The sequence below is a fragment of the Perca fluviatilis genome, chromosome 6, assembly GCF_010015445.1.
Source record: "Perca fluviatilis chromosome 6, GENO_Pfluv_1.0, whole genome shotgun sequence".
In the NCBI taxonomy this organism is placed as follows: domain Eukaryota; kingdom Metazoa; phylum Chordata; class Actinopteri; order Perciformes; family Percidae; genus Perca; species Perca fluviatilis.
Window position 1 is genome coordinate 18,878,126 of NC_053117.1, and position 27,028 is coordinate 18,905,153.

A 27,028-nucleotide genomic window follows, 5' to 3' on the forward strand; every position below is an offset into this window, starting at 1 on the left:
AAAACCTGATACCAATTCTGGCAAATCACAACAGGCTATATTTATAAATTAAGTTTATTTAGAAAATAATTATTTTTCCAAAGTGCAACTTAACAGCTGCATCACATGCATCCCTGCACTCTGGTCAAGTACAGAGAGGGACATTACCTTGATCAGATTTCAAAATAAACTCTGAAACACTTGGTGAGGATGAACGTTGGGTTGCACAATTATACAGGAGATGTCTAGACTTCTATCCCATATGTTGCACATTAAATACGAAACTAGCAGCAACGGAACAGAGCACAAAACACGGACATACAAACAGTATGGCTATTAGCTCTAAATATCTTGCAACATCACCAATACTGCAATGGCACACAAGACTGCAGAATACAGTGCAGTGTGGAGAAGAAGCACATCATTTGTACTTAATACAACATCATCTTGGTGCTGGTGAAGAATACAACTTGGCCCCTGGACAAGCGTCATTTTCATTCACTGACTTGACAAATGGGTACGCATAAATAGCCGCAATAAGTGCACTGCAGACTGGATTACACTTAGACAGGGAAAAAAAACGTATAGTTTTTTCGATGCAACAAACATTAGCATTGCTTAGCTACAAAGTGTGCATAAATGAAGTTCCCAACATTTAATGGTCAGTTTGATTTTGGAGATTAAACTTTACGGTATGATGATGCTTGCACAGTGCAATTAATGAGAGGAAGCTCCTTTAGCTACAAGAGTGTTAGCACTAGTATTCCATGACAGCAGATTCATGACTCATGTATGGCTTTTCAGCTTCCATGCCTGGCTTTGGACTGATAACATTAACCAATATCATCATCTAGATTTACTGTACTGTGCTTAATTCCTTCTCTCAATAAAAACTATTTACAATTTGGACTGATCAAAAGGTTATTTGTAGCTAAGAGCAAGTTTTACTCAAGTTGTAATCTATAAACCATTACAGTCCCCAGGCCTGCTAGCTGCTGCTTTTATTACCATGATTTGTGGAAGTTATTAATTTACCTGAAGAGAAATTGTGCTATTACTGTACATTAGCTTGGTATTCCTAGGTAAAGTTGCTGCCTTTTCCACTTTACACTCTTTTGTTCAGAGTTGGCTTTAAGTAGTTATCCATAAATAAAAAAAAACAATGCATGCATATACCACAAATACAAAAAATAACAAAATTAAAAAACTTTTTTTTTGAAAGAACAAAACTGAGATGCTGACTGCATTGCAGCCCTGTAAGTGCTGTTAGTTGGTATTCTCCTTTGTGGTGATGGTGACAAGCTGCTTGGCTGCCTTGGCGATGTCATAAGCACATTGGATGACCTGCTGGGTGACCAGCTGCATGTCCGGTCCCGGGCAGCCCTCTGAAGGCAACGCCTTCCTGCACTCGCTCTGAAGCCGGTACGCACTGGAGGTCAACAAGCGCAGCGAGCCTCTCACAGTCTCTGAGCGTGGCTTCTGCAAAGCAAGGTTAAAATATCTTAATGCTAATGGACAGTGTTTGTTCAAAAGATTGGTGCAAAGAAAGCCGGTATAGTGCAGATCCTTTCAAAACCACATTCACCTCTGCTGGTTTAGGACTGAATCTGGCCAGAACTTACTTTGGTTTGTTTACCATACTCTCTTTTCTTTTAACACACTTGAAAATAGTTATATTTAACACACAAGAACATACACATTTAGGTGAAATTCATTGCTTTTTTATTTGAGTAAAGGACCAAGTAAAATAGAGCATCAGTAATTGGCACAACTGAAAATATTGCTGTAGCTGGAGCTTAAATCTCTGGTATTTGTGCTTGTGATAATTTTAAAGTAACACATGAAAAACGTTATGGCTGACTGATCCATTCTCTCAAAACAAACCATCTACAAACTTGTTTCCATACCTTGGGAAAGAGGGCAGCCATCTCTGTTACAGCCACATGTATTCTTTCTGAACAGGGTATGAAGCTGTGAGGAGAAGAGATTTGTTGAGTTCAACATATTGATGTCACATTCATAAAAATCTCAAAATTACATAACAAACATTGATAAAATATTAATTAACCAAAAGCTCCTAAATGCAAGCAATGTACAGTATTATATAGTATTCACACCACACCGTGCATTATCATCTTCAGGTTAACACCAACAGAACATGCTATTTAACAATTTTTTTTAGCATTGTAAGTACCAGGCAGTTTTATTCCATAGCACATTTTAGTATTAAAAAATGATGGCTACACAGTAGAAACAACATCAACGTGAGAATGTGCATCAACTTCACTGTCACCTATATATCAAAAGAAAGTCACTGCATAGATGTAGCTTAACTTTGCATCAATTCACTTAAGCAGATTCAAAGTCAGCAAATCGGAAAAAAAGAGATAGCTTGTTAGCAGGTGAGGCAAAGGGAAAAGGGTGAGGCAGAAACTATGTGAAGGAGAGGAAAATAAAACTGTGCCTGGGAGGCAGGGACAGAGGCCAGAGTACCAGGAGGTGGGGTCAGGGGAGCGCAGGCTGAGCGGCTGAAGGGGAGGGGGGGCCTTCTCGGCCCAGGGCACCAGAGTGCTGAAACATCCCAGGCTGTGCCTGAGCCGACGCACACCTTCCCGCTCACATGGTCTGCTCGCAGGGGTGAGGCACGGGGACACCAAAACAACATCATAACAGCGGAGAAAAGTTGAAGTAGAATGAAGGAGAACAGAAAAAAAGGGGAAATGATAGGAGATAAACGCAACTAAACATGACAATAATGATAGGGATAAAAATGGAAACAAGGAAATGAAAGCAAAAAAAAAACCCAGATCCTAAACTGATAAAGAAAGATCCCTTTTTTCTTCAGATTCTGACCTGTCATGTTTGTTCTCCTGAGCAGCTCGCAACAGCTCTTGGATATTCTTGGTGATCTGCTCGGTTTTGCGGATGACGTCTTCTGTGCTGGGAAGCGTGGGGTCTGACTCCAGATCATCCAGCTCCGGGATAGAGCTGCTCTCCCCCAGCCAGCCACTGCTCCTCAGCCTCCCTCTCCTGCACAAACTGCAGAGGGAAATTCAGAAGAAATGATGTCTACTGCCCAAATCCCTGCTCATTGTTTTTACTCTAAAGACAAAAGCCCTTTAAACTGTATTTAGGAGCCAGAAAACTTTCACTCATCACTTAGAACAAACCATCATTCTGGGCGATGCTCTTACCCCGAATCATCCATCTCAGAGTCATTGAATGTGTTGTCATAGTCACTCTCCGGCATGCTGCTTTGCATCTCTAACTTCGAGGCCTAGAAGGGAGAGAGGGGACACAAAAATGATAAAGTGCCTCGTGCAAGACGTCCCATGTCACTGAGGATATAAACCAGAAACAGCTGTAGTGACATCACAATTGAAATGCTCATTGACAAATAAAAACATGTATTGTAAATGTACCCCTTTCTGTTTGTTGTATGTCAGATTGGAATATAAACAAGTAAAGGCGATGAGACGACTCTGACTGAAACAAGCGAATAAAGCTGTGAAGCAAAAGCGCATGATCAATTTAAAGCATTCAATATAGGATTAGTAAAACCGATTATGCAGATAGGTTCAGATACATCAGTATGACATAATCACTAATGCTGACTATTGGAAGTGACTATGATCATCATCAAATGTGACTATGTTGAAATAAGGATGATTCATGGATGACAATTAAAACAGTCAAACAAAAAGCCAATGCTAATAATAAACACGTGGCTAGAAACATTACACGAGAACCATGACACACAAGCTTTACTCATTCTCCAAAATAAAGAAGTAGACCCCAGAGGGTCATGGTTTGAAAGTCAGATGATAATAACCATATGCCTTATCTTCACAACAGACAGGGTTCACTGTAACGTCACTGTATGGGGGTTCACTATCGGACTCAAAGCTAAACATATAAACAGGAAGCAGAGACATAAAAAAGCCACACAGGACCTATTGTTCATACCCTTTCAATCCATGTCAAAGAATCTGAACACATCCTCCTCTTCTATGCAGTACACAATGCACCGCAGCACACATGCACACATAAGCTGGCCTCGGGAAATGCGATAAGCACATACATGTTTAGATAAATCTTTGTTCCTCCTGAACAGAAGATACATCTTTTTAGACTGTAATCTCCTGGGTCACCACATTGTTTGTGTTACTGGAGGAAGTGAGAGCATGCTGTTGGAAGCTCACTGTGCAAAATGGCCAAGCAGTTGTTAGAGAACGGGTTAGAAAAGAACTTCTCTTTATACTAAGAGTGTTTGAAATGTACTCAATGTGTTCCCTTCTTTTAACAGACATGTGGTTGTTTTATAAATTAAAACACTAATAAACTTTTTCCAATCATACTTTTTCCAATATCATCTGCAACACAGGTTTCTGGAGCTAAGAAGCATTACAAGTGCAACTTTCTGCTCAACGTTCAGCAATCAGACAGACGTTTTGCCTTGACAAAACCACATAATTACGATTGTTTAGCCGCGCTGTGAGCATGATGCTGATGAAGGCAGGTATCTGATGGTGAGGGCAGCTGGTGGAGGGGCGGCTCATGCAGCAGGGCAGATAGGGAGCAGCATATGGAGAACAGAGGGAGGTGAGGGTCAGGGAGGGGTTGAAAAGGCTCCAAGTGGATTCGCTTTGTCCCACTGAGTGAGGATGTACTTAACCTTTTGAGCACTTTCATCCTTCGACCAAGACAGGGTGGATGGAAATGAGGGGAGGGATGAAGAGGTGGTCACAAAAGCGCCCCTTTCCGTCTAAAGACAGGGTTCAAATCACATTTTAAATTAAAAATGAAAAAAAAACTAAAAAGTCAGATGAAAGAGATTAGATGTCCCACAAGTCTCTTTGAGCCAGTTGTGGCTTAATCAGATACTGTATATTGAGAATTGAGTTGATGGAAAACTATAGGGGTGATCTTAAGATAATTTAATGCTATGTAGTCAACTTAAAGGATCTTGGTTGTTTTTTTGTTTTTTACAGATTATCCTTCTACATTTCCTTTCTGAGCACAGTGTGCTGGAAAAAATATGACTGAAGAACCTGGGAGTTAATCCATCGAGAGAGAAGTACCAGAAAATTATGATTCACAGGCTCAAATGTAACTGCATTAATACTGTATGTAAATCAAAAAGAGAATCCAAACAGATGAGAAGATGAAGTGAGTTTGTGAAATTATCATGCATTACAAAAACACAGAGTATTTGTATGGTAGTTTTAATGCTTCATCAACATAAAACACAGTACAAACCTTCAAGGTATATCATAATAACAGCATCTCCTTGCGGTTACAGCTAACTTTGTCTGACAAACAAGCAGCACTCCAGTAAACAACAGATATATGCAGATAATGGTGTTGAACATGTATCTGGACAAGATGAGCTGTGACTGGCTGTGTGGCTAAATGAATGGCATGGTGGTTTTGATGACTCCGTCTTTGATGCTACAAAAAACTACCCAGTGGCAAAGGAGTACAAAAAAAAAAGAAAAAAAAAAGGGCAGAGATAAAGGTTTGCAGACAGGATGAAGACATGAGGGAAAGTCAGGGAAACGGGGCAGTGGAGAGGAAACGGCAAAGGAGAGGAAACGGCAAAGGAGAGCAGGGAACAGGTCTTACTTACATGAGGTGGGAAGGGTTGCAGGGTGGGGATACCCTCCTCTGGGTAGGGAGTTTCCCCTTTAGGGACATAGGGCTTCAGGCCTGAGCCGGTCTCATACATAGACATGGGCCGACTGGCCCGCGCAGACTGCCGGCGTTTCAGGGCAGAGGGACTGGAGGGGTCGGGGTAGTCTGAACCGCTGGGGATCTGATAGATATTGGTTGGGACGTGCCGCCTGAGAGAGGTGTTCTCGCTTTGCAGAGATTGCAGCTGGAAGAGACGGTCAGCAATACACTAAGAAGTGCTCTCAGCAAAGCAAGCGGTGTTCCCTGTTATGATCCACTCTTATCTTTACAGCATAAAATTTCAGCTTTCATCCCACTGTTCCTAAAAATGATTCATATTATACTTTCACAGTCTGCTACTGTCAGCATGCAGAGTCAAATACTTATAAATATACTTATTTGGCAGGAATAAAAACATCTTTGTGGGTATCATATTATACAATTTGAGAATCTAACCTTTTAGATTTTTGTTAATCCCACAATATAAAAAGTTAAGTCAATGTTTGAAAAATGCTCTTTAACACAATCTTAGGATATATTACCAATATACAAAACCAGAAGCTGCTTCAATGATAATGACGTACAGAGAAACCTGTGTCTCGTGGCTTTGAGCTTACAGACTTTAGGTTAGAAACATGACTTGGAACCTTTTCCCATAAATATCATCTTATGATCTATTTTAATTATCCATCAAGTTGACCACCAACCTCCTAAAAATCATAGGACTAACATGAATTTTGCTTTTGGAGGGATTTTGCCTTTGTTTATAAAAAGAAAAAAAAAAAAAAAAGAAAAAAAGAAGAAGCAAAGCAAGTGATAAGCAAGCAAAAGATTGTTGCGTAGGTAAGCGACGCAGATGCAGTTTAAGTCAAAGAAGTAGCCACAGTACTTAAGAATCAAGAATTATAAGAGCATAAGAGGCATTCAAGAATGAACAAAATCATGCACATTTTGTCAAGGATATAACAGTTTGGGGGAAGAAAAAAAAAATCCTTAATAATGCAACTAGTTGCATTTAGTGCAAAGTAACTGCTAGGTCTGGTGTACTGTCAGAAAATGGAGGAGTATGGTTTAGTTACTAACCTTTGCCATAATGAATGACTGACTGATGTTTGGTAAAGGTTGTCATTCCAAATAAAGTTGAAATATATACAATATGTCATGACAAGCCTCATGTCCTGCTTTCTCCACCACATCTTTATCTGAACGTGGACATTTGAGTGAATCTGTTCAGCCATGAGCCAACACAGAACCAGATCACATCATCCAAAAACAATACAGTACGCTACAGTGCTGTATGTCTACTGCAGTGTCACAATGACCCTGTGTGTGCAAGCTTGAGTCACACAAACAGAATTAAGAGCAACAAACAATCGGCATGCTCCTTCAAAACAGCCAAATTAAAAGCAATTTTAACATACGAAAAAAAAATCTAACTGACAGGGGTTCATTTAAACAAAATAAAAGCTGTAACATGCTGAGAACATCGGTGGCCAAAATGATATTCAAAATAGTATGGGTTTAGCAGGATATAAATTGCTAAGTTGAAGCACAGTGCATACATTTGTGCAGAATCTCAAACTTAACATTGTCATGTTTATAAATCAGCAGTTTTATCTAAGAGTAACAGTATTCCTGGTTTGTATCAGCTGAGGAATACGCTTTCTATGACATTTCTATGAAATGTAACCAGACCACTAAGACATGTCAAACAATACATCCACATGTACTAAAAGGCTGTTACCAAAAACAACTGGAAACCATCAAAAATAATTATATGCAATAAACACAGTATATGTGATGAAGCAAGGCACACACATACAATCTCAGTTAGTCACTACAAAGGGGTTAAAAACCACTGTAAATTACTTCATGCTTTTTCTTAAAACATGCTCGTTAGTAACATTAGACAGCATAGTTTCATTACAAAAAAAAAAAAAAAGAGGACTACCAGTAAACTGTTTTAGTTATTAACTGGAGAAAGGGTGCATTTATTCTTCTCAAATACAGAAAACAAACCAAAAAAAAAAAAAAACTAAAAGAAGCTTTGAAATCAAACATGCTGGCCAAAACAGAGGGTGGACCAGCAGGGTGTCACAGCAGCCTTATCTTGCAACACAGCATTCCTATTCAGATAGCTCGGCCTCCCCACCAGAGAGCGATCCCACTGGGCAGGAGAAGAGCTCTGCTGACCACTGTGGCCCCCCCTCAGTCCGGCCCCCGGTGTTAGTGATCTTATTGGTGGAGCGAGGTGGATACCTTTTTCTGCATCAGCCTCAGCTCATCACTCAGGCTGTTGTTGGCTTTCATGAGGTGCTGGATCTTGGCCTCAGAAGCAGAGAGTGCGTTTTTCACCTCCATGTATTCATGCACAGTAATGGGGCCATCGGAGAGGTCAGAGTCCAGGCTCTGTTGGGAGAGAGGGGTTGAAAACAGAAAAAACGGTAAAGGCACCTAGAGAGAGAGTGTTTCAGGGGTTTAGATTGTGAAAGTGATGCCAGGATACCTTGGTCCTATCTCCTTTGCTTGCGGGGAGCTCTTGATCCGTATCCTCGTCAGATGCCACACTGTCGTAGTCAGGCTGGTCGTTGTCCTGGCTGTCACTGCAATGCCTGACAGCCACACTCTTCAGGATGAATTCAACATTATCTGGAATAAAGAGACACAGACTGGGATAGTTACTGTATATATGTGCGATACTTCAGTGTCAGCAAGATCTTGGAATAAAGTAACAGTTCTTGATATAAAGTAACAATAAGATGCTGACCTTTGGGACTGGCTATTGAATTCCCTTGTTGTCTGCGCTTAGCATCGCTTAATATGTCAATCACAAGAGTTGCAAATTCATGTGCATTAAATCTTGCCAGCTTCTGTCGTCCCTGAATAAGAAAAACAAAGTCACGTTAGCGGAATGCAATCTTACTTCAAAGTAAACATGTGCAGAGGGAAACACTACAACAACTGCATGGGAGTTGCTGTAAAAAGGACTCGCCTGGTTCCGTGTTGATGAATACTCTGGATTCACAGGAAGGAAAGGCACCACAGTCGTCTCTGTCACCAGAGTGCTGTGATTCTGTGTAGTCAACCAAACTACAAACAATAGGTTAAGAATGAGCTCAATGTTGTCTGGTTTAGATGTGGGAGTATAGCTGCAGCACCAGTGGAGGGTTTAAAGAATCATAGTGAGGAGATCCAGAACAAAGGTCTTCTCTGGATACAAGACAACAAAGCTTTTCCTGGATAATTCATCTTACCTGCATCAGTCTCTCGTCTGTCCACCTCATCGTACACATCCATGGCCAGCTCCTCGAATAAATGATTACTGAGCTGCATGGAAATCAGTAAATGACACTTAGTCGGACTTACGTAAGGGGAGAGAAGATAGCTCAGTACAGTGAAACTCTGCAAAACTACTTACAGACTGCAGTTTCTTCTTCGCTGCCTTGGCCAGTTCTGATAAATCTAAACTGCTACAAGCAGAACATAACTTTCATAAGCTGATGAATTCTTATGTCGGCATAATGCACACTTAATTCTGAGTAATACTTACATGTTCCTTTTCCATCAAAAGAGAGCAATAAAAAAAGATCAAATGTGTCATTTAAATTGAAAATACGACTCTTCTTCTCGGGTTGGAATTAGAGTTGTTTGAAATAACATTTTTGAATTATTTGCAGCAGTTACAGAGTGTTTGGATATTTCAGCTACTTTACTGGGTCTGTTTACTTTAACACAGATAGTAAATGCTGCAGCGATCTCAACAGCAACAGAACAGGCCTCAGAGCAAAAATACAACCATTAACAACTGCCTCACTCTACTCTCTTGTTGGCTCAATTCAAGTTAAGCCTGTTTACTTAGACGTACGTTAATTCACAGACAAATCACTTAAAAAGGTGCTGTAGGTAGAATTGTGAAGATCCAGGACTTAGCCAAAAAATTTGAACATCAACAACTTCTCAGTCCCTCCCCCCTTTCTACTAAAGCCCAAAACAGTCTCCTAAGCCCCTCCCCCCACATGGGAGAATGAATAGGCTCGTTCGAGATGAACTGCGCCTCGCCTGTAAAGTGGACGAGAGCAGGCGGCAGCAGCTGGGGGCGGTGACAAAAGTCCGCTCTCAAGTCGGACAGTTTCCAGCCGTTTCCAGCAGCCTTCAGGCTGAACAGGAAGTGACAAACACTGTGGTCCAATTCCAATTTAATAAAATCTTATCAGACCCATATATCAGCTCCTACACAGTTTCCAGTTGTTTTTATTATGACAGAGTAGCTGTCAAAATTCTCTACATGCGATCTGTTGCTGATTTTAATTAACAACAGACTGTAGACAGAACACGGACACGCAGTTAGTTTTCTTACCTGTCAGCCATTTGTGGAACAATGAAGTGCTGGCTGTTTTTATGATCTGAAAGGAACAACAAGAATTTTGGAGGACTGCCAAAATGTCATCAATGTAAAGATTTTATATTAAGCATGATTTAAAAATAGTACATAATCGGTATTTACAAAGTAAATGAAATACAGTGAGGAGTTTGTTTTTATCTGCTTGGAGTGCCAAGCGTACAAGCTGAAATACTCATTCACTCATTGTAGTGCCATATTTGCCAAGGCAAAACTATCTTTTACTCCAACCACACATGCACATATTCTTTGACCCATATCTTTTTAGTCATTTCAGTAACAGATCTCTATCTCTCTCTTGTTGCATACCTGGCTTTCTCCCACACAGGTAGAACGCCAGTCGATCAGTTAGTTCATACTGAATCTCCACCAATCTATCTGCCAGGTCATGGTGGCCAGCTTCCCTACAAAGACACATGTTAAAAGAACAAACATAATATAATACTTCAAGGCTGAAATAATATTTTGTTTTTGAATTTTATAAAAGATTATTGAAAAAAAGCTAACCTTGCATGGTCTATGGGAGTCTTGCCATTGCTGTCAGGGGCTCCAGGATCTGCTCCATAAACAGTTAATAGTTCAGCCTGAGATACTTGTCCTGCCTTTGCAGCTACATGCAAGGGAGTGTTTCCTTTTTCCTAGAGGAGAGGTTGATTCACAGGACAAACCATTGTGATCTAAAATCAACAGAAAAGTAAATGCAAAGATTAAAATTCTGGTTTTAGAAACAGCAGATGAATCTTACCGGGTGAAAAAAATTAGCTTGTGCTCCCAGGGATAGCAATCTCAAACAAGTCTCGAGATTCCCGGTGCGTACACTTGAGTGAAGTTGCTGGGGGAAAAAAACTAGAATTATCGCCTTGTGGATGTATGCCTCGGCCAAACCAGTGAAGTTGCAGTTTACCTCCATGTCTGTCCGCACTCATCTCATATAATATTAATTAATAATTAGTATTAAGTGTATTTTTGGCGAAATGTGGACGCTTAAAACACACCTCTTCAACCGGGCAGCACAGAGAATCTAAATAATCACCACAGTTTTAGGTTGAATGTCCCCAATTCACTATAGGACCAAATGTCTCACCTTCTGTTGCTGGGTTATGATGTTGTCTGTGATGATGCCATGATGTTGCCTGAGTTATGTTATGATGTCACAGTGAAGTTGACCTTTTGGATATAAAATGCCATCACTTTCTCATTTTATTCTATTAGATATTTGTGTAAATTGTTGCGTAGGAATTAGTGAGTTATGGCCAAAAAACTTGTTTTGTGAGGTCACAGTGACCAGGACCTCCGAAAGCTAATGAGTTCATCCTTGAGTCCAAGTGGATGTCTGTGCCGAATTTGAAGAAATTCCCTCCAGGGGGTCCTGAGATGTCGCGTTCAAGAATGGGACAGACGAACGGATGGATAACCAAAAAACACAGCTGTCCCTGGCCCGGAGGCATAAAAACTATTACTATAAATTGATAAGGTTTACCAACAAAGCTTTGTACAAAAACATCTTTCAGTTTTCTCTAAAATCATATTGAGCAGCCACTTCTCCTCACCTTGCTTAAATCCTTGGCTGTTGAGCTGTCGTCCTCCCGGCAAGGCATGCGATGAACAAATGCCAGCATTTGATATTTGGCTTTTATAAACTCGGATTTGTTTGGGCTTTTGGAACAACATAAAGCATAGAGGTCCAAACAGAAAGAAGGAAGCAATAATGAGTCAGTGGCACATACTAGACTTGGAAGTTAAACAATTCATTTTTTGTTTAATGAATTAACTTCTATGTGAACATTTTCAAACAATAATGACTCACTGCAGTTTGTCCTGAGGGTTGGCCTTGCGTTTTCCACTCATCACAGATGCAGGGTCCAGAAGAGAGTGCTCCCATATTGAATTTGCACCATTGCTGTATAACATCTGAACCATCTGGGATGAAATTAAAAAATAAATCTGTAAAATGTGTCCCATTGATTTAAACTGCAGAATGCTGACTGGCTTTTAACAATTCTTATTCTGAACAAACACTTTCTATATTTGGATCAAATCAATACACCTCAGTGGGATCTGATGTACAACTGATGTACAGACTGTCTGTCAAAGATAGAGGCCTGCTGAATTTAAAACCGCAGTAATACAGATTGTGTGCAAGGATGATGTGATCTCAAGGCATCTGAGGAGGGACAAACCACAGCCTCATAGCACTCATAAAACTATACAAAAGACAATTTCACAGCTGAAAGCATAAAGATATGTAGCCTTACACAGGCGAATATTGCATACATGTTTTTCTGCTTGGGGTTATTACCTGTAGCTGCGTAGGTGGCCATGGTGTGTGTATCAGGTGGCGGACTTGGGAGCTGTGTCTGCCCAGACTTCGATGAACACTGCAGCACTCATCGCATATCAACACACCCCTGTTCACCGAGGCCCAGCGAGGTTCTGAGAGGAAGAGACAAAGTAAAAATCATGACACTTGCAGTGATCTAATGATGAATCGCAACGTATTAAAGATGTGATTTAAAGGCTAGCTAAATGGTACAATATTGGATTACCTGGCTCTCACAGATTTGATTTGCTCTAGCTTTATTTGTAGCCATTTTAAAATGAGTCAGAAATGTTTCACAAGTCATGTCCTTTCTTCATTTCCACTTCTCAGTACTATTATTCAAATCACTTACATGCTAGATGGTAGCACTCCACTTCTCCTTTTTCTGTTCCTCACTGACTGGACCCAGAAAAACTCTTACAAATGGTGTCAAAACCTTTACAGACAGACACTTAAAGGGTGCTCTTCATTTTACTTAGCCTATTGTCAACAAATGCCAGAAAAAGATCGAAACCCATATTTAATAGATCCTTCTAACAAATATTGTCTGTGCAGCCAAAGCCTGAAACAACGTATTGTTCTGTGCCATAGACCTCCATTGTTGTTTAAAAAGGTCCCATGGCATGAACATTTCACTTTATGAGGTTTTTCTAACATTAATAGGAGTTTCCCCAGCCTGCCTATGGTCCCCCAGTGGCTAGAAATGGAGATAGGTGTAAACCGAGCCCTGGGTATCCTGCTCTGCCTTTGAGAAAATGAAAGCTCAGATGGGCTGATCTGGAATCTTGCTCCTTATGCGCTCATAAGGAGCAAGGTTACCTCCCCTTTCTCTGTTTTCCCGCCCAGAGAATTTGGCCCACCCATGAGAAATGGCTCCCAAGTCAAGAAGGCAATTCCACTGGTTATTACTTATTTTTAAGTGTATTTATTTTCATTTCCCTCCATATTTGAAATGTCTTCTAATTTCTTTTAATACACAGTACAATTTAAGGCATACGGATCAGCTCTTCTTTTATGTACCTAGAATTAACAAAGAAGTAGGTCGTCGTGCATTTAAATTTAAAGCACCAGACTGGAACAATCTCTCTCGCTCGCTCAGATCTGTAACTTCCTTTTATGTTTTCAAATCATCTCTTTTTATTTATTCTCAAACATCTTGTTCCGGTTTCTGATCCTTTTTTTTTTTTTCTTCTTCTTCTTTCTCATATACTGTACATGTTTGCAGTTATGTACCTGCATGTGATAGTAAAGTGCATAAACATATTTATACCTTGATTCTGTATTTGAATTTTCGCAGATGGCTCACTGATTGACTTTGATTATGGTATGGGCTAAAGGGAAGGGATTAAGTTTGTGGGAGCATTGTTAGTGAGTGCGTGTATATGAATGTGAATGTTGTTGTATTTAAATGTTTGTTATTGTCTTGTGCTGTATTTACTTTAATTATGATTCTCCATCTTGATGTTGGTTTCTTTTGTAGCTTAAAGGACCCCCTGGAAAATGAGATGGTGCATCTCAAGGGGTTATCCTTGAAAATAAATAAATAAAGAGAGAGACATCACGGCTTGCAAACGAGCAAAGTGGCAGTTTGTCAAGGCTGTCAGTACCCGATCCGTTCCACCTGCACAATCCGTTCTGCGCATGTGCAAGATGACACGTATGCCATGACGTAGGCGCAGATGATAATGCTGCGTTCATGCCACCTCAAAATAACAGGCACCGCCCCACTGGTTACGTTGTTTCTGCAGCTAGATTCAGTCTAAAATAACGTTAGGTCAAACTTAATGGGAAAAGCAGGCTACAGCTAAATTAAGACATTACAGTAATAACAATAAAGACAAGTATTGAATGATTGTATTTTAAATGAGCACAAGTAAAGTAGAACTGACGTAACAGCTGTTATATATGTTAACGTTTATTTTCAAGTTTTATTTTGAGGGTCTTTTAAAGTTTACATGCTGTCTCAGCTAGCGGTTAGCCGAATTAGCTGTTAGCTAAACTAACGTTAGCTTAACTGTGGAAGCTAACGGCAGACCGCTGCAATCAGCTAGCGGTTAGCCAAATTAACCGTTAGCTAAACTAACGTTAGCTTCCCGGTGGAGGCTAACGGCAGACCGCTATAATCACCTAGCGGTCCGCCGAATTAGCTATTAGCTAACTAACGTTAGCTGGAGTCTAGCGTGTGAACATCTTGCGCATGCGCAGAACGGATCGTGCAGGTGGAAGCGGTGCCGTTATTCCAAGGTGGTGGTGAATGAACGCAGCATTATTATCTGCGCCTACGTCATGGCATACGCGTCATCTTGCACATGCGCAGAACGGATTGTGCAGGTGGAACGGATCGGGTACTGACAAAGGCCACACCCCCACCCTCCACCTTGCCCCCCCTTTCTCTTCCTCAATGGTATTTAAAGCTACAGACACAGAAATGGTACATACCAGTCCTTCCAGAAAAATGCGGGGTTTTTTTGTGATTGTTGCGGGCAAAAATCCTTGATTATACGGCACGTTTTCTTAAAAAATGCGATGGAATATGCAGGATATTTATGCAATTTATGCAATGAAATTGTGGGAACTTGCAAAAACTGCAGTTTGATGAAAAAGAGAAAAAAAAGTGATTCCCCCCAACACCCTGCTTTTCGATGATGTTCACGTTGCGTAATTACGTCACTTCATAACGTTCCCATGGCAACAGGGGAAAATGTCTGTTCTTGTGTGAAGTAAACGAAAAATTCTGCTAAGATATATGTGACTTTTTTGCAATGAAAATGCGGGGATTATGAAATCATGCAAGCCCCGCATATTTTGCGTGGAAATCTGCAATTTATGTGGCAAAAGTGCAGCGTATTTGAAAAAATGTGGCCCCCGCATAAATATGCGGACTTTGGCTGATTATGCATTGAATTATGCGATCGCATAATCACGTTTTTCTGGAGGGACTGACATACTAAGGAAAGCTCATTGTGGGACTGGCTCTAGTGGCTGTAATTCAGCACCAAGGCTAAATTTCGGGAAAGAGACTTCAGATACAGTATTAGGGGAACATAAAAGCATCCAAAAAGCAGCATGTCATAGGACCTTTAAAAACTCTCAGGCACACAATCATTAGATGAGCTTGGGTATTGTATTTAATCCAAAATGGGCTTGGGGCTGAGCGCCACAGACAGGGTAGTAAAAGCAAAAACGTCCTGAGAACCAAAACTTGTTGGTCATGGTCTTTGATGGGATATTTCAGTGCTTAGCTCAGACCACTGGAAGCATTATTTAGGCTAATGTAACATAAAGAGTTAACAAAACATAGTGCAGAAAAAAAGGCCAAATGCTAGTTAAAGCCATTTTTAACCAGAGATTTAGGTGAAGCCATGCACTGTGAAAACAGGAAGTGAAGACTAGCAGTTGTGGGTTGAAGCACCTCAACCTTATTGTTGAGTAATAGAGCAGCTTCCTCCTTCAAAACATTGTAAAAGAAGAAAAAAAAGACAGAAGCTATCAAAACTTTTGGCGCTGCATATTCAGGAAATGCATAGAGACAGAGCACATTTACAAGATACAGTAAGCTATGACCAAAATAAATATGTTTACTTAACCTTGACCTATTTAACACACTTCCACTCATACAAATGTCAGAGTTGTGCTATGTGCCATTTATACAGAGACTCTTCTGACTGCGATAATCTCAAGGCCAGGAATACTGTAAATGCATATGATACTCCGATAGCTGATAAACTGTTAAACAGATTGAGTGGCTGGCACTGTGACAGGATAGTGAAGACCGTAAGTGTCTTAGCAGCAGCTGAGGTGTAGGAGTGTAACAGCTGCAGGGGTTGCTGGTCAAATTCTGGCACCTGGTCCCCAGTGTTCAGTCTCATCTCCACTAAGACTTGAGAGTTGGTGCTGACATGCCTTTTTTTCAATACCACATCTTGAAACTCTAAAAATATTCACAGCCAACAACTGGTAACAGCCGTATGGAAGGGCAATCCAGGCCAGCTGCTGTGGAGACCTGAGAGGTTTAACTAGTCTGAACAACATGATGATAGACAAGGTACTAAAACTTGAGCATTACTGAATATTTACCATACTTTTCATTGTTTATCTTGATTTTTATTGTGAAAAAGGAAAGAGACCAGCGTAAGATTCTTTTTTTTTTATATATTGTTCGCCATTACTTAAAACAATTCACATTCTACTCTTACAGTATATCACATTTACAATACATTGTGGTGCCAGTGCCACAATAGAAAAGAAAACTCTTCTGCATTGAAAGCATGCAGTCAATTTACTCAGCATCCTATTTTGCTTCCTGTGCTGCGGAAACACATCACGTCATTTCTATATAAATGGGACTAAAAGTACCTCACACACATTTCAACTATAACCTGTACAGCTTTCACAGAAACGTTGGATTTGAAAAACTGCATTTCATTTTCTCTCATTCGTAATAATATTTCCCATTACCATTTTTTTTAATCAAACAGATCTCTTTTAGAAGATGCTGGGGATTACTCTGATGACATATAATGAACGCAGTATTTAAGTTGTCTTCATCTGGACTAATAAATCTCCTAGTTTTAAATTCAGTCAGACATAGTCAACATGGGATAGGCTTGTCGTTTACTACCAATACCCCTGTGTGTTGTACAAAAGGCACCTGGACAGGCAACCACTGTAACGTTACTGACTTTCGATGAATGATGCGGCCATTCTATTGAGAGCATGCCACAGACATTATTTCACACACACATATTGTGTTGTTACCTGTGACAAAACAACTGTGCAATTACACTGACACCCATCAGAAATTAGAAATCAGAATGCCTGATTATTTAAAGCAAGTAACAACGGATGGAAACAGTTAAAAAATGATGACAGCTGCTTCAGTTCTAATTGCATCCTCAACTAGGGAGCTATAACGTTAGTGAAATGTCAACAACTCTAACAACTTGCCCTGTCAAAACAAAAGTACATGCATAACGCTAATCTAATTTACCGTAAAGCAGAAAGCAGCATGGGCCAGCACTGATAATCTGATTTAAACCAGAAGAGCAGTCAAGTGCACCGCATTGGCTTAACGTTAACGTTACTTGATGGGCTAACAGACGTTAGTGAATAAATAACAGAACAGCTAAATGAGGGATGGTGTAAATTTGCTTACCTGGAACATTGCAATCCGCGCAGAGCTCAGTGTTTCGCAGGCGTTTAGACATCCTTTACTCAGGAAGAAATGCCTTTTAAAATGAGCAGATTATTACGTCCGTTGCGTTCTGCTAACCATTTATTATTCTGTGGGGATTCCTTCCGCGTTAGCTAACCTTAGACCTAGCTAATTAAAACAACCCAAACAACAAGCTGCTCTTCATTTAACTGTTGCTAGCCTTTTCGTATTGGCCAGCGTTTGCGTTACAACCATTATAACGCTACCCCACAAGCGTAAGGTACAATGCTGCTGTTCTGCAAATTAGCTGATTTAGCACCTGATTAGCTAACTAGCCTGTGCCCGTTTGGTAGTTTACTCTTCAGTCTCTCGCAGACAGGACTACAGAGGAGCTAGAGCACCAGTGGCAGCTGCGACTGTGACCTATTGGCGAGGGAAGAATATGCCCAGATGCAGGCCTCACAGGAAATGCATTTCTCCCTTGCTCCCCGGAAATTACGCCTCCCTGTCTCTTTCGCTTGGATGAGCAAACGCCAATCGTGACCCAGATTTTTTCAACAGCAAAGATTAAAACTCAAATACAACAATATGTTTGAGTTTTCTGTAGCATGGGCGGTACACAACCTGATAGACCCAACTGAGGGCAAAACCCCCATTAAACGTAGGTGAGTTTGATATTAATTTGATAAGTCTGGATAAAATGTTTTATGATGTTGTATTTTAAAATATTTTTCTTAATATTTGCAGGACAAACTGCGTTAATTTTTAATTACTTAACATATCGAATGCATACAAGTGTAACACGGAATCACATTTATATAGGAATTACTTTTGGTTAGATGTTTCGCAACCCCTATTCAAACATGTTGAATGGTTCAGTCCAACTGGAACTATGGACTATTCCTTTTTATCTAGCTAAAGGCGATGTGTTGTTTTTTTACAAATCATTTTTCTGTTGTGTATTTACCAAAGACATTCTTGTTATTACACATAAATTAAGTTCCGTTTAAAAAGTTACGGACATCGATCTTAATTAGATTGTATTAATTCAGTTGTGATTCTATTTATATATAGGACACCCCTGTCATCATTGGGTACTGCTTCTGGCACTTCCTTGTTCAAAAGTTTTATTTAGGGAAAGGCTTGGGTGAAAAGTTGGGCACTGGTTTACATATCTCGACGTTGTTATTGTCAAATATAAAAGGCATGGGTCATATTTTTCGTACATTTTGGCAGAACTAGCGTGCTGCTGTCGCAGTTATCCCCATGGCTGTTGTTAGAAGCTGGCTAACGTTGCACTGAGCGGCTCCACAAAGAGGAAGATGTCCACGGCTAACGTTAGCGAAGATGTCCGAGTGAAGTTCCCCCTGCATTCCGCAGTGTGGGAGAACGACTACAGGACACTAGAAGAGCAAATACAGTCACCACAGGTTGGTAAAATACGGAATAGGCCTTTACACAGATGCTTGCTAGCTAGATGAAGCCAGGAATGAGCTATTAAATCATCCGTAGCCATTCAGTAAAAGTAGGCCAGTCGTGTTGACAGATGCTCCGTTGTGCCACACACACAGATAACGTTTGAAATGTCTATGAGGACATAGCTATTCACCGATCAACAGGTTTTGAAGTTAACTTTAAAAACTCAATTCCAGTACAGATTGAAATCCTGTTTTCAGCTGTTAACTTACTACTTGTTAACTACTAGCTAGCTAACCCAATTTATTGTATTACTCAAACACAGTATATAATCTGACTAGCTAGATATGATAACATAAGAAATGCTTTACCAAATAAATGTATAGATCGGTGGTGTATTACCAAATTGATACTGTGTGTTGGGGCAATATAATTACTATGATCCGGTCTCTATAACTGCTACTACCCAGCAATGCTAATCAATAACACATTTACCTCATGACTCATATGAGGACCAGACATGATGTGCAGTATGGGCTACCGCAGGTCTATGTCATTATCAGTGATGACCTCAATTTAAAGGTGTAAAAGGACTCTACGAGATATCATTTGAAGGCACTCAGTTACAAGGGAAGCATATTACAAGGCCAGCGTGACCTTTTGTTCAAATAACAGGTTGCCATGTCAATGTTGCAGGATTTAGTCTTACTAATGTGTTGGTGTCTTGTTGATTGATTTTTCTCAGAATGACATTGAGGCCGTGGATCCCAGAGGTAAGACACCTCTACACCTGGCTGTGTCGCTCGGGCACCTGGAGTCAGTGAGAGTCCTTCTGAGACACGGTGCTGAAGTGACTAAAGAAAACGGCATGAATTGGACAGGTTAGTTATACACCTGGCTATGTTACAGCCAAATAATACTATGATATCATGACTTCACTTGTCATGTAGATTAGTTTTTTGAGGATTGTGGGTTGTTTGATCAATTAGAATCCTTCTCACATTACCCTACACAGCATCTGCTGTTAATGGGTTTTCTGGTTAAAAAACAAACAAAAAAACATCCATATTCTTTCTTCTGACTGCATTGAAACAGTTTCACTTTCCATTGTTATTACTGGCATTGTTGAGTTTTTTTTTTTATATGGATAGTTGCTACTTCTGGGTAACAGATGCTGTTCTCTTAAAAGGTCTAGTGGTTTGTTCAAACTTGTCTGTCTCTGTGTAGTGCTTCAAGAGGCAGTCAGCACGGGAGATCCAGAGATGGTTCAGTTAGTGCTTCAGCGCAGAGACTACCTCAAAGCCTCCACTGCTCTCGGAGGAGTGCCTGAGCTGCTGGCAAAGATCCGAGAGGTTTTACATTATACATTTTCCCGTGGTCTTGTGATACATCTGTAAGTGTGCCTGATTTAAAAAAAATATATATATAGTGTCAAAGGAAATAATTGCTCTATCATTTCATCCACAGTCTCCAGACTTCTATATGGAAATGAAGTGGGAATTCACCAGTTGGAGTAAGTGTGTGTGTGTGTGTGTGTGTGTGTGTGTGTGTGTGTGTGTGTGTGTGTGTGTGTGTGTGTGTGTGTGTGTGTGTGTGTGTGTGTGTGTGTGTGTGTGTGTGTGTGTGTGTGTGTGTGTGTGTGTGTGTGTAAAGTAAATTGTGTGTGCATAGTAACCTGTTCATGTAGTACAGGCTTGTTATCAGCATTCAGTATGCAAAAGAAGAAAGTATCGAAAGTGTTTTTGAATGCTGTACCCTGCAAATAAATATCCACACAAATTATATCATCTTTGCCAGTTCAGAGGTTTGATCAGGTCATACAGGATAAACTACATACCTGCTTCGTGGTAGGAAGCATTTGTTTTGGTTAAGTAATGAGTGACATTGATTTTCATGTGTGGGACATTTATATGCTGTTGCTTCACAGTCCCTCTTCTGTCCCGGGTTTGTCCAAGTGATGTTTGTCGCATTTGGAAAAGTGGCGCCAGTCTGCGAGTAGATGCCACTCTTCTAGGCTTTGAAAACATGACTTGGATCAGAGGGCGCAGAAGCTACATCTTCAGAGGGGATGGTGTGTGCTTTAACTCTCTTACACAAGATAGAGTTCTGTCTATGATCTGTTCTATTTCTGTAAAATGATTTGTCTACCCCTGACTGTATTACAGATTCATATGCAGAGTTGATGGAGGTGAACCATGAAGATGAAGTTGTGGACACGGAGCGCTTCAACATATCCCAAGAAATCGAGGATGTCACGCTAGAGTCAATGCAGCCAGCTGAACAGGAAGTTGCCAAAAGATTGACCACTCCTATTGTCAACACCTACTTGGACACCAAGGATATTGCTTTCGAGAGGCAAGAGTCACATCTTTTTCTGTTGTCCTTTTTTCTCCCAACATGAATAGATCTAACTTCCTTTGATCAGCCAAGAATAAGCTCCTCCACAGGGATATTGTTTCATAAGAGTTGACATCTCGTGGGATTTTCACACTTGTCATTACTCCCTGAGTAAGGTTACTGTGTAACAGCGATACCATTAGGCTTATTGATCATCATTTTGCACATCTGGATGATATTTCCAGTATCATTCTGGCATCCAATTGTCTGTAACATGCAATATTTACACTGACTTATTCATAAAAAAAAAAAATTGGACGCGTTATGTAACCCTACCAACTAACAGTTTACAATGGATATTAATAATGTGAGCAAATTTAGAGTTGGGGAAAAAAAAAAAAAAAAGAAAAGTAGGCATGTTAGTCATACATCATGTAATTAGCTTGTGGTAATATACTGTCTTCATGTTATCTTGCTAATCTTCATCTGGATGAATAGAGATAGAGATTATAGTGGTCATGAATGATAGGCCTTTGTCACAGTGGACATTTTGACTTGTCAAACAGATGTAACTAGTAACATTAGTGATGGCTACACTCCATACAGGGGTTCAGTGCCGCAGCCTTGATATTCTGTATAGTGGCTAAGCTGCTTAGTGGAACAACTGAGCCATCGTTAATGTTATTAATTGTCACTGTGCTTCTCCTGCTCAACCTGTTACCATTGCTTATGAGAGAATATCTTTATTATTGAAGCTGATAAATAGTTAATTGAGGCTAAAAGAAACCTATCTTATTTAAAAACAAAACCTAACAATGGACTGCAACACTGCTAAAGCCTTTAAAATGAAAGAAGAATCACAGATTAATGCAATCATTTAAATGCATACTTAATGACTACTTAAAATGTCCCATATCTATATTGTATTGCATTGTTGAATTCTCTGTGTTGTGGAAGTTTTTCCACGCTGAAGGATATAATGGTGTATTTTGCCTGTAATAAAGCTTTTGTTTTTTTACAAAATATGATTTTCACAGGATCAAGTCTGGGATTTGGGGCTGGAGAGCTGACAAAACTGAAATGGTCAATGGATTTGAAGCAAAGGTTCACAGAAGTTTTATTTATTTTCTTTTAATTACAACTAAAGATTAGTGCCACACTTAAAACTGTGGAGCCCATTTACACAGTGACTTTATATTCTGTTTGTTTTCTCAGGTTTTCAGTGTGAACAATGTGAGTGTGGTAATCAGGACAAGGACCGAACATCTCACAGACGAAGAGAAAACCAGGATAAAAAGTAGGTGGAATATATTCTTCACATATGACTTTTCTCTCCTTCAGTGTTTATATTTTCAGCATACAGATAGATAGTATATTATGATGTAAATGTTAGACTTTTGTCCAAAAGAATAACAAAATTGATGGAAATAGAATGAGAGTACTGAAGTTCAACTTTTTTGTTTAAAAGGTGAAAGGAACATCCTGGAGTCTCTGCTTGGGACTGTGGAGCAGCACATTAGTGCACAAGGGGTAAAACGTGCATTCAGTAACTGCATTAAAGTTATGTTTTGTTCCCACCTGGTAACTGATTTGATACAAATGCTCAACTTTATAGGACCTGACTCTTGAGTATGCAACAGCCACCAATCCCACTGCCATCACTCCAGAGGAATACTTTGACCCTGACTTTGACCTGGGGAACAGAGACATCGGCCGACCCATTGAACTGAGCATTCGAACACAGAAGTAAGAAACCCAGATTCATGGCCACAGAAACATCATACTTTATTCCTCATTGCTGTGCATTATCTATATCAATAAATTAAGTTGCGTGTGTGTGCACATTTGAACAGCATTTTCCTTTTTATCGTGTTTCACGCAGGTTCAAAGGTACATTGTGGATGAGTGAGGAGCATCCTCTGTCCCTGGTGGAGCAGGTGACCCCCATTATCGACCTCATGGCTCGGACCAGTTCCCATTTTGCACGGCTACGAGACTTCGTAACTCTAAAGTTTCCTCCTGGATTTCCTGTTAAAATAGGTACATGACACTCCTATCAAGTTAAATGGAATCTACTCTTTCAAGAAGCACATAAAGCTAGTCTCTATTCTCACCCCCTCCTCTGAAGTCTGAAGTATGTTGTGTTTTCCTCTGGGGCAGAGATTCCCCTGTTTCATGTGCTGAATGCCAGGATTACATTTGGTAATGTCAATAAATGCAGTACTGAAGAGGAGGCACACATAACTCCAGCAGCTACACCAACATCCTCAGGAGAAGAGGAAGAAGCTGCAGGTAGGAATGCAGCAAGTTTAACTATTAAAAGTGACTGTCACATCTGTGATTCCTAAACCGCTTTTCTTTATTTTTTTTTCATCCGTCCAGCTCTGCCTCCGTTTCAGGTGTGTCCTTCAGTGTTTGAGGTGCCCGCCAGTTACCATCGGCGGGGAGGCAGCCGACACACACCCATATCCAACAACGACGAGGAGCTTTTGCAGTACGCCATCCATCAGAGTCTCCTGGAGTCTCGCAGAGTCCCAGGCCAGGTCAGAACAATCATCACTCAGCTGGCTTGCAAATACCATAAACGCACACAGATCTGTTTAAATCATTTTGCCATGCTCTCCTTGCTATTCACTGTATCCTTGAAATGCTCCTGATGTTTGTGTCATTGTAGGAGGGGATTTGGGATGATGCTGATGGGGAATTCACTGATGTAATGCCCAGTAGCCCGAGTGACAGGTAGGAACACAGGTCAACGTTGAAATAACATGTAGTAAAAGGAACAGTCCTTCTTTCTTGCTTGCTTGTGTTAGTGAAAGCCACAGAACAGCTGGATCCCACTAGCTCCTTTCACACAGCCTGTTCAAGGCGGAACTTATGCACCTTTAAGCCGCAGTCTGTGTGAAAGTTACGAAGACGGAATGAGTGGACACAGTTGTTGTGCCTTTAAGCCAGCAGCGGAAATAGACACAGAGCCCAACCGATGTCTGTGTGAAATGGTCAGATGGCACTACCCACTGTATGATGTATGAGTCGACCCACAGTCAGGTTAAAAAGTGACAAAGCAGCGTTCCGAGTAGCTGAAGTTATTAATAACTTACAGAAACATTGCGTGCAAGAGTCACCTTCTCTTTCACTCGCTCTTCCCTTTCTCAGACACACACACACACACACAAGCAGGCACCGCGGCTGCCTCTGTCCTCTCTACTGACATTTGTGCTACCACATTGCATAAAGATGGAGGTTTGTGGGACCAGTTGGGTTTGTTTAGTTGATTAACAGTGCGGATCGGCTCACACACACTAGACGCCGACGCTGTTGGGTTACACGTCATGCCTCTTTTGGTCCCTGAATGCCTCTGTGAGTGAATAAACAAAGCCGGCATAAAGGCAGACTTTCATTGAGGCAATATTGCGAAATCTCTGAAAGGGGCTACTTTCTCTTGTCTGTCATTCTAGGAGTATCCCAGAGGGGGTGCTAGTGGAATATGGAGACACCCCCAGCTCGGTCAGCTCCCCCTCTGCCTCAAGCCCCGACTCAGAGCTCTGCCTGGCCATGGAGCTCTCTGCACGGGCTCAAGAGGAAGAGGATAGGCTGAGGAAGCAGGAGGAAGAGGATCTGGAGAGGATCTTGCAGCTATCACTCACTGAGAAGTAAAAAAAAAAAAATAAGAGGGAATAATAATGCAACTTTTCCAGATCCAGAAGCAACTACCACACCTCAATTGTCCTTCCTTACCACTGTAGTCATCTATGCAACTGCAAGTTTCTTTCTTTAGCAGATCATTCTTGCACAGGCAATATCAGATTCTCGCTATCCAATATTTTCCAAAAGGTATTTTTGGTAAGACCATACTCCTTTATATATTTCTATCTTAGCATAGTGTGTCTCCATCCTCAACTCATGGACAGATCAGATAATTTTGGCTCAGTTCTTCTTTTTATTTATTTTCTATCCAAATGAGAGTCACAGCAGCAACCCGTGCGTGTTAATCACATTGTTGCCCAGAGTGGGGTCACAACGGTGTAGTTGGGGTTCTAGGAACAAAATGACTATTGAAAGGGGACACTCAAATGTGGCACTTAAGGTCCAGAGCACTGTTGTTTCCCCAGGTACATGTTTTCTCAGTTCCTGAATTTTAGATGGCTAGATTAAAAACAGCTTAGCCTAATAGAAGGCTACCAGTACTGTGGACCTAAAGGGACAGATGTATAGTTTTCACTGTGAGGTCTTCCTGCAGAGTCACTTTGTTGAGGACCCTGGTCTCACGGAGTAACGGAAATCTCAGGGTTCCAATTTTACAAATTGTCCTATCACTTTGGAATTAGTTTGTAAATCTATGGGAAATTGTAGCCTGGTAAATGTTTCTTTGGTGCAAAATGGTATCACTCGTGCATATCTGCCATATCAATATTAATTCAGAAAGTTGGGTTCATTGAGTCAAAGGTTCACAAGTAAATGAATGTTCTCGTACGTTGTGAACATACACTTTACTGATGGCTAAACAGAAGCATGTTAATGTGAGATCAGCTGCATGGTAACGCAATATCTTTGCTGCAACAAGGACAGGGCTCTAACTTTCCCGGATTGATTTTTATTGAACATTTTCTCAGATTTCATGGTGAGAAAGGACATATTGTTAACGGTCACTGAGCGACTTCAAGCATTATCACCTCAGTTCAAAAACGCAAATGCAGGGACCAGTATGTCTGGATTTACAGCCGTCATGCAGTTATAAAGCAGTCACATAACCAATGCTGCAGAGATTATTCAGATTCCTAAAGGCAGTCTGTTAGCCTTTTGTAGCCACAAACAACTCTAGACCTCTGAGCAGAAGAAAGACAGCACAGACTTTTAAGATTAAGCACGCCTGCCATACTGTATGTAGGATTAGTTTCATCAGCATGTGCCAAGGGATTCCTTTGCTCTGACAACGCTTGGAGGGGGCAAGAGGTAGTGAAGATTTGATGTGCCACTTAGACTAAAGTTTTGAACAGATCTTTTTATTTTATTTTTTATTTTGTAACTTAAAAACCAGATGAACCGATTTCAGTTGTACCAGGGCGATGCTGAGTAACATGCATTAACCACTATAGTTGATTTCACTGACAACCAACCACTTATCCAAGGTCTCTCTGCGTAGCTGCGTCTGACTTTCAGGGGCTGCAGCTTTAACACTTCTTATTTCATAAAGCTCCAACTTTCCAAAACTGCTAAACTGTCAATTTAAAAAGGCAAGCTTTGGTTAATTTAATGCAGGTCTTTGTAATGCACCGTTCCAGCTGCAAGGTTTTTTTTATTTGTTAAAATTTTAAGAAAATGTGTCTGTTTCAAAATGTTTGTAAAATAAAAGCACTTTATTTCCTTGAGGACTAAACGTGACTTTGTTCATGTGCTTTATTTACAAAACAGCTGATAACCGAGTAGACAACCTTATATACTTTTCTATGATGTAATTTATATTCTTTTTTGTCAGGTCAGTGTTAACCTCTTCAAGACAATATAAGTGCATGTGCAGTGAATAGATTGTATGTTTTGGCTAGCTGCTAAATATGGTCATATTGACATGGTCATATAGTGTTGGACAATTGGATTGTGCAGGATACAAAGCTACTACGTACTGTAGGAAGAATCTGTTCTATAAAATAGAGTGAATGTTACGGGAGCCAGTTTCAAGAGTTTTCTAAATTGATATACTGATGACTGCCTCCATCTAATTTATATTGTGTATTACTTTTGTTTGATCGAT

General features: G+C 40.4%; 2 protein-coding genes across 12 annotated transcripts; one reads left to right on the forward strand and one right to left on the reverse strand.

Annotated features, from left to right (window-relative positions):
* Nucleotides 1–36: 36 nt before the first annotated feature.
* Nucleotides 37–18,109, reverse strand: git2a (G protein-coupled receptor kinase interacting ArfGAP 2a). 11 transcript variants are annotated; one of them, XM_039802357.1, is made up of 21 exons: nt 17,527–18,102; nt 12,351–12,484; nt 11,859–11,971; nt 11,602–11,707; nt 10,797–10,883; nt 10,559–10,689; nt 10,361–10,455; nt 10,010–10,055; nt 9,203–9,208; nt 9,071–9,122; nt 8,907–8,979; nt 8,645–8,742; nt 8,420–8,531; nt 8,159–8,301; nt 7,912–8,061; nt 5,609–5,857; nt 4,655–4,744; nt 3,174–3,256; nt 2,833–3,018; nt 1,887–1,950; nt 37–1,458 (listed from the first exon to the last, which is right to left on the reverse strand). In XM_039802357.1, the coding sequence occupies exons 1-21, from the start codon at nt 17,576–17,578 to the stop codon at nt 1,246–1,248; spliced, it is 2,283 nt and encodes a 760-aa protein (XP_039658291.1). In that variant the 5' UTR covers nt 17,579–18,102; the 3' UTR covers nt 37–1,245. The 11 variants fall into 11 exon arrangements, with proteins under 11 accessions (XP_039658291.1, XP_039658302.1, XP_039658294.1 ...); XM_039802368.1 differs by lacking the exon at nt 9,203–9,208 and having other exon boundaries at nt 9,071–9,119; XM_039802360.1 differs by lacking the exon at nt 9,203–9,208 and having other exon boundaries at nt 1,246–1,458.
* A 388-nt stretch (nt 18,110–18,497) lies between these two features.
* Nucleotides 18,498–26,648, forward strand: ankrd13a (ankyrin repeat domain 13A). The gene is made up of 15 exons (XM_039802369.1): nt 18,498–18,956; nt 19,688–19,823; nt 20,170–20,294; nt 20,410–20,455; nt 20,870–21,013; nt 21,108–21,297; nt 22,317–22,383; nt 22,495–22,576; nt 22,748–22,809; nt 22,895–23,025; nt 23,162–23,319; nt 23,440–23,571; nt 23,662–23,822; nt 23,954–24,018; nt 24,738–26,648. Exons 1-15 carry the CDS (start codon nt 18,849–18,851, stop codon nt 24,934–24,936), a joined length of 1,806 nt encoding a protein of 601 aa, XP_039658303.1. The 5' UTR covers nt 18,498–18,848; the 3' UTR covers nt 24,937–26,648.
* Nucleotides 26,649–27,028: the final 380 nt, after the last annotated feature.

What these genes read in the sequence shown, in the direction of transcription:
- ankrd13a (XM_039802369.1), top strand. Translation starts at nt 18,849, where the DNA reads ATGTCCACGGCTAACGTTAGCGAAGATGTCCGAGTGAAGTTCCCCCTG. An exon ending in CTACATCTTCAGAGGGGATG is followed by an intron (nt 21,014 to 21,107) that starts GTGTGTGCTTTA and finishes ACTGTATTACAG; the next exon opens with ATTCATATGCAGAGTTGATG. An exon ending in CCCAGTAGCCCGAGTGACAG is followed by an intron (nt 24,019 to 24,737) that starts GTAGGAACACAG and finishes CTGTCATTCTAG; the next exon opens with GAGTATCCCAGAGGGGGTGC.
- git2a (XM_039802357.1), bottom strand. Translation starts at nt 17,578, where the DNA reads ATGTCTAAACGCCTGCGAAACACTGAGCTCTGCGCGGATTGCAATGTT. An exon ending in TGAGGCTGATGCAGAAAAAG is followed by an intron (nt 5,858 to 7,911) that starts GTATCCACCTCG and finishes CGTCTCTTCCAG; the next exon opens with CTGCAATCTCTGCAAAGCGA. An exon ending in AGGATGAAAGTGCTCAAAAG is followed by an intron (nt 3,257 to 4,654) that starts GTTAAGTACATC and finishes TCTCCCTTCTAG; the next exon opens with GCCTCGAAGTTAGAGATGCA.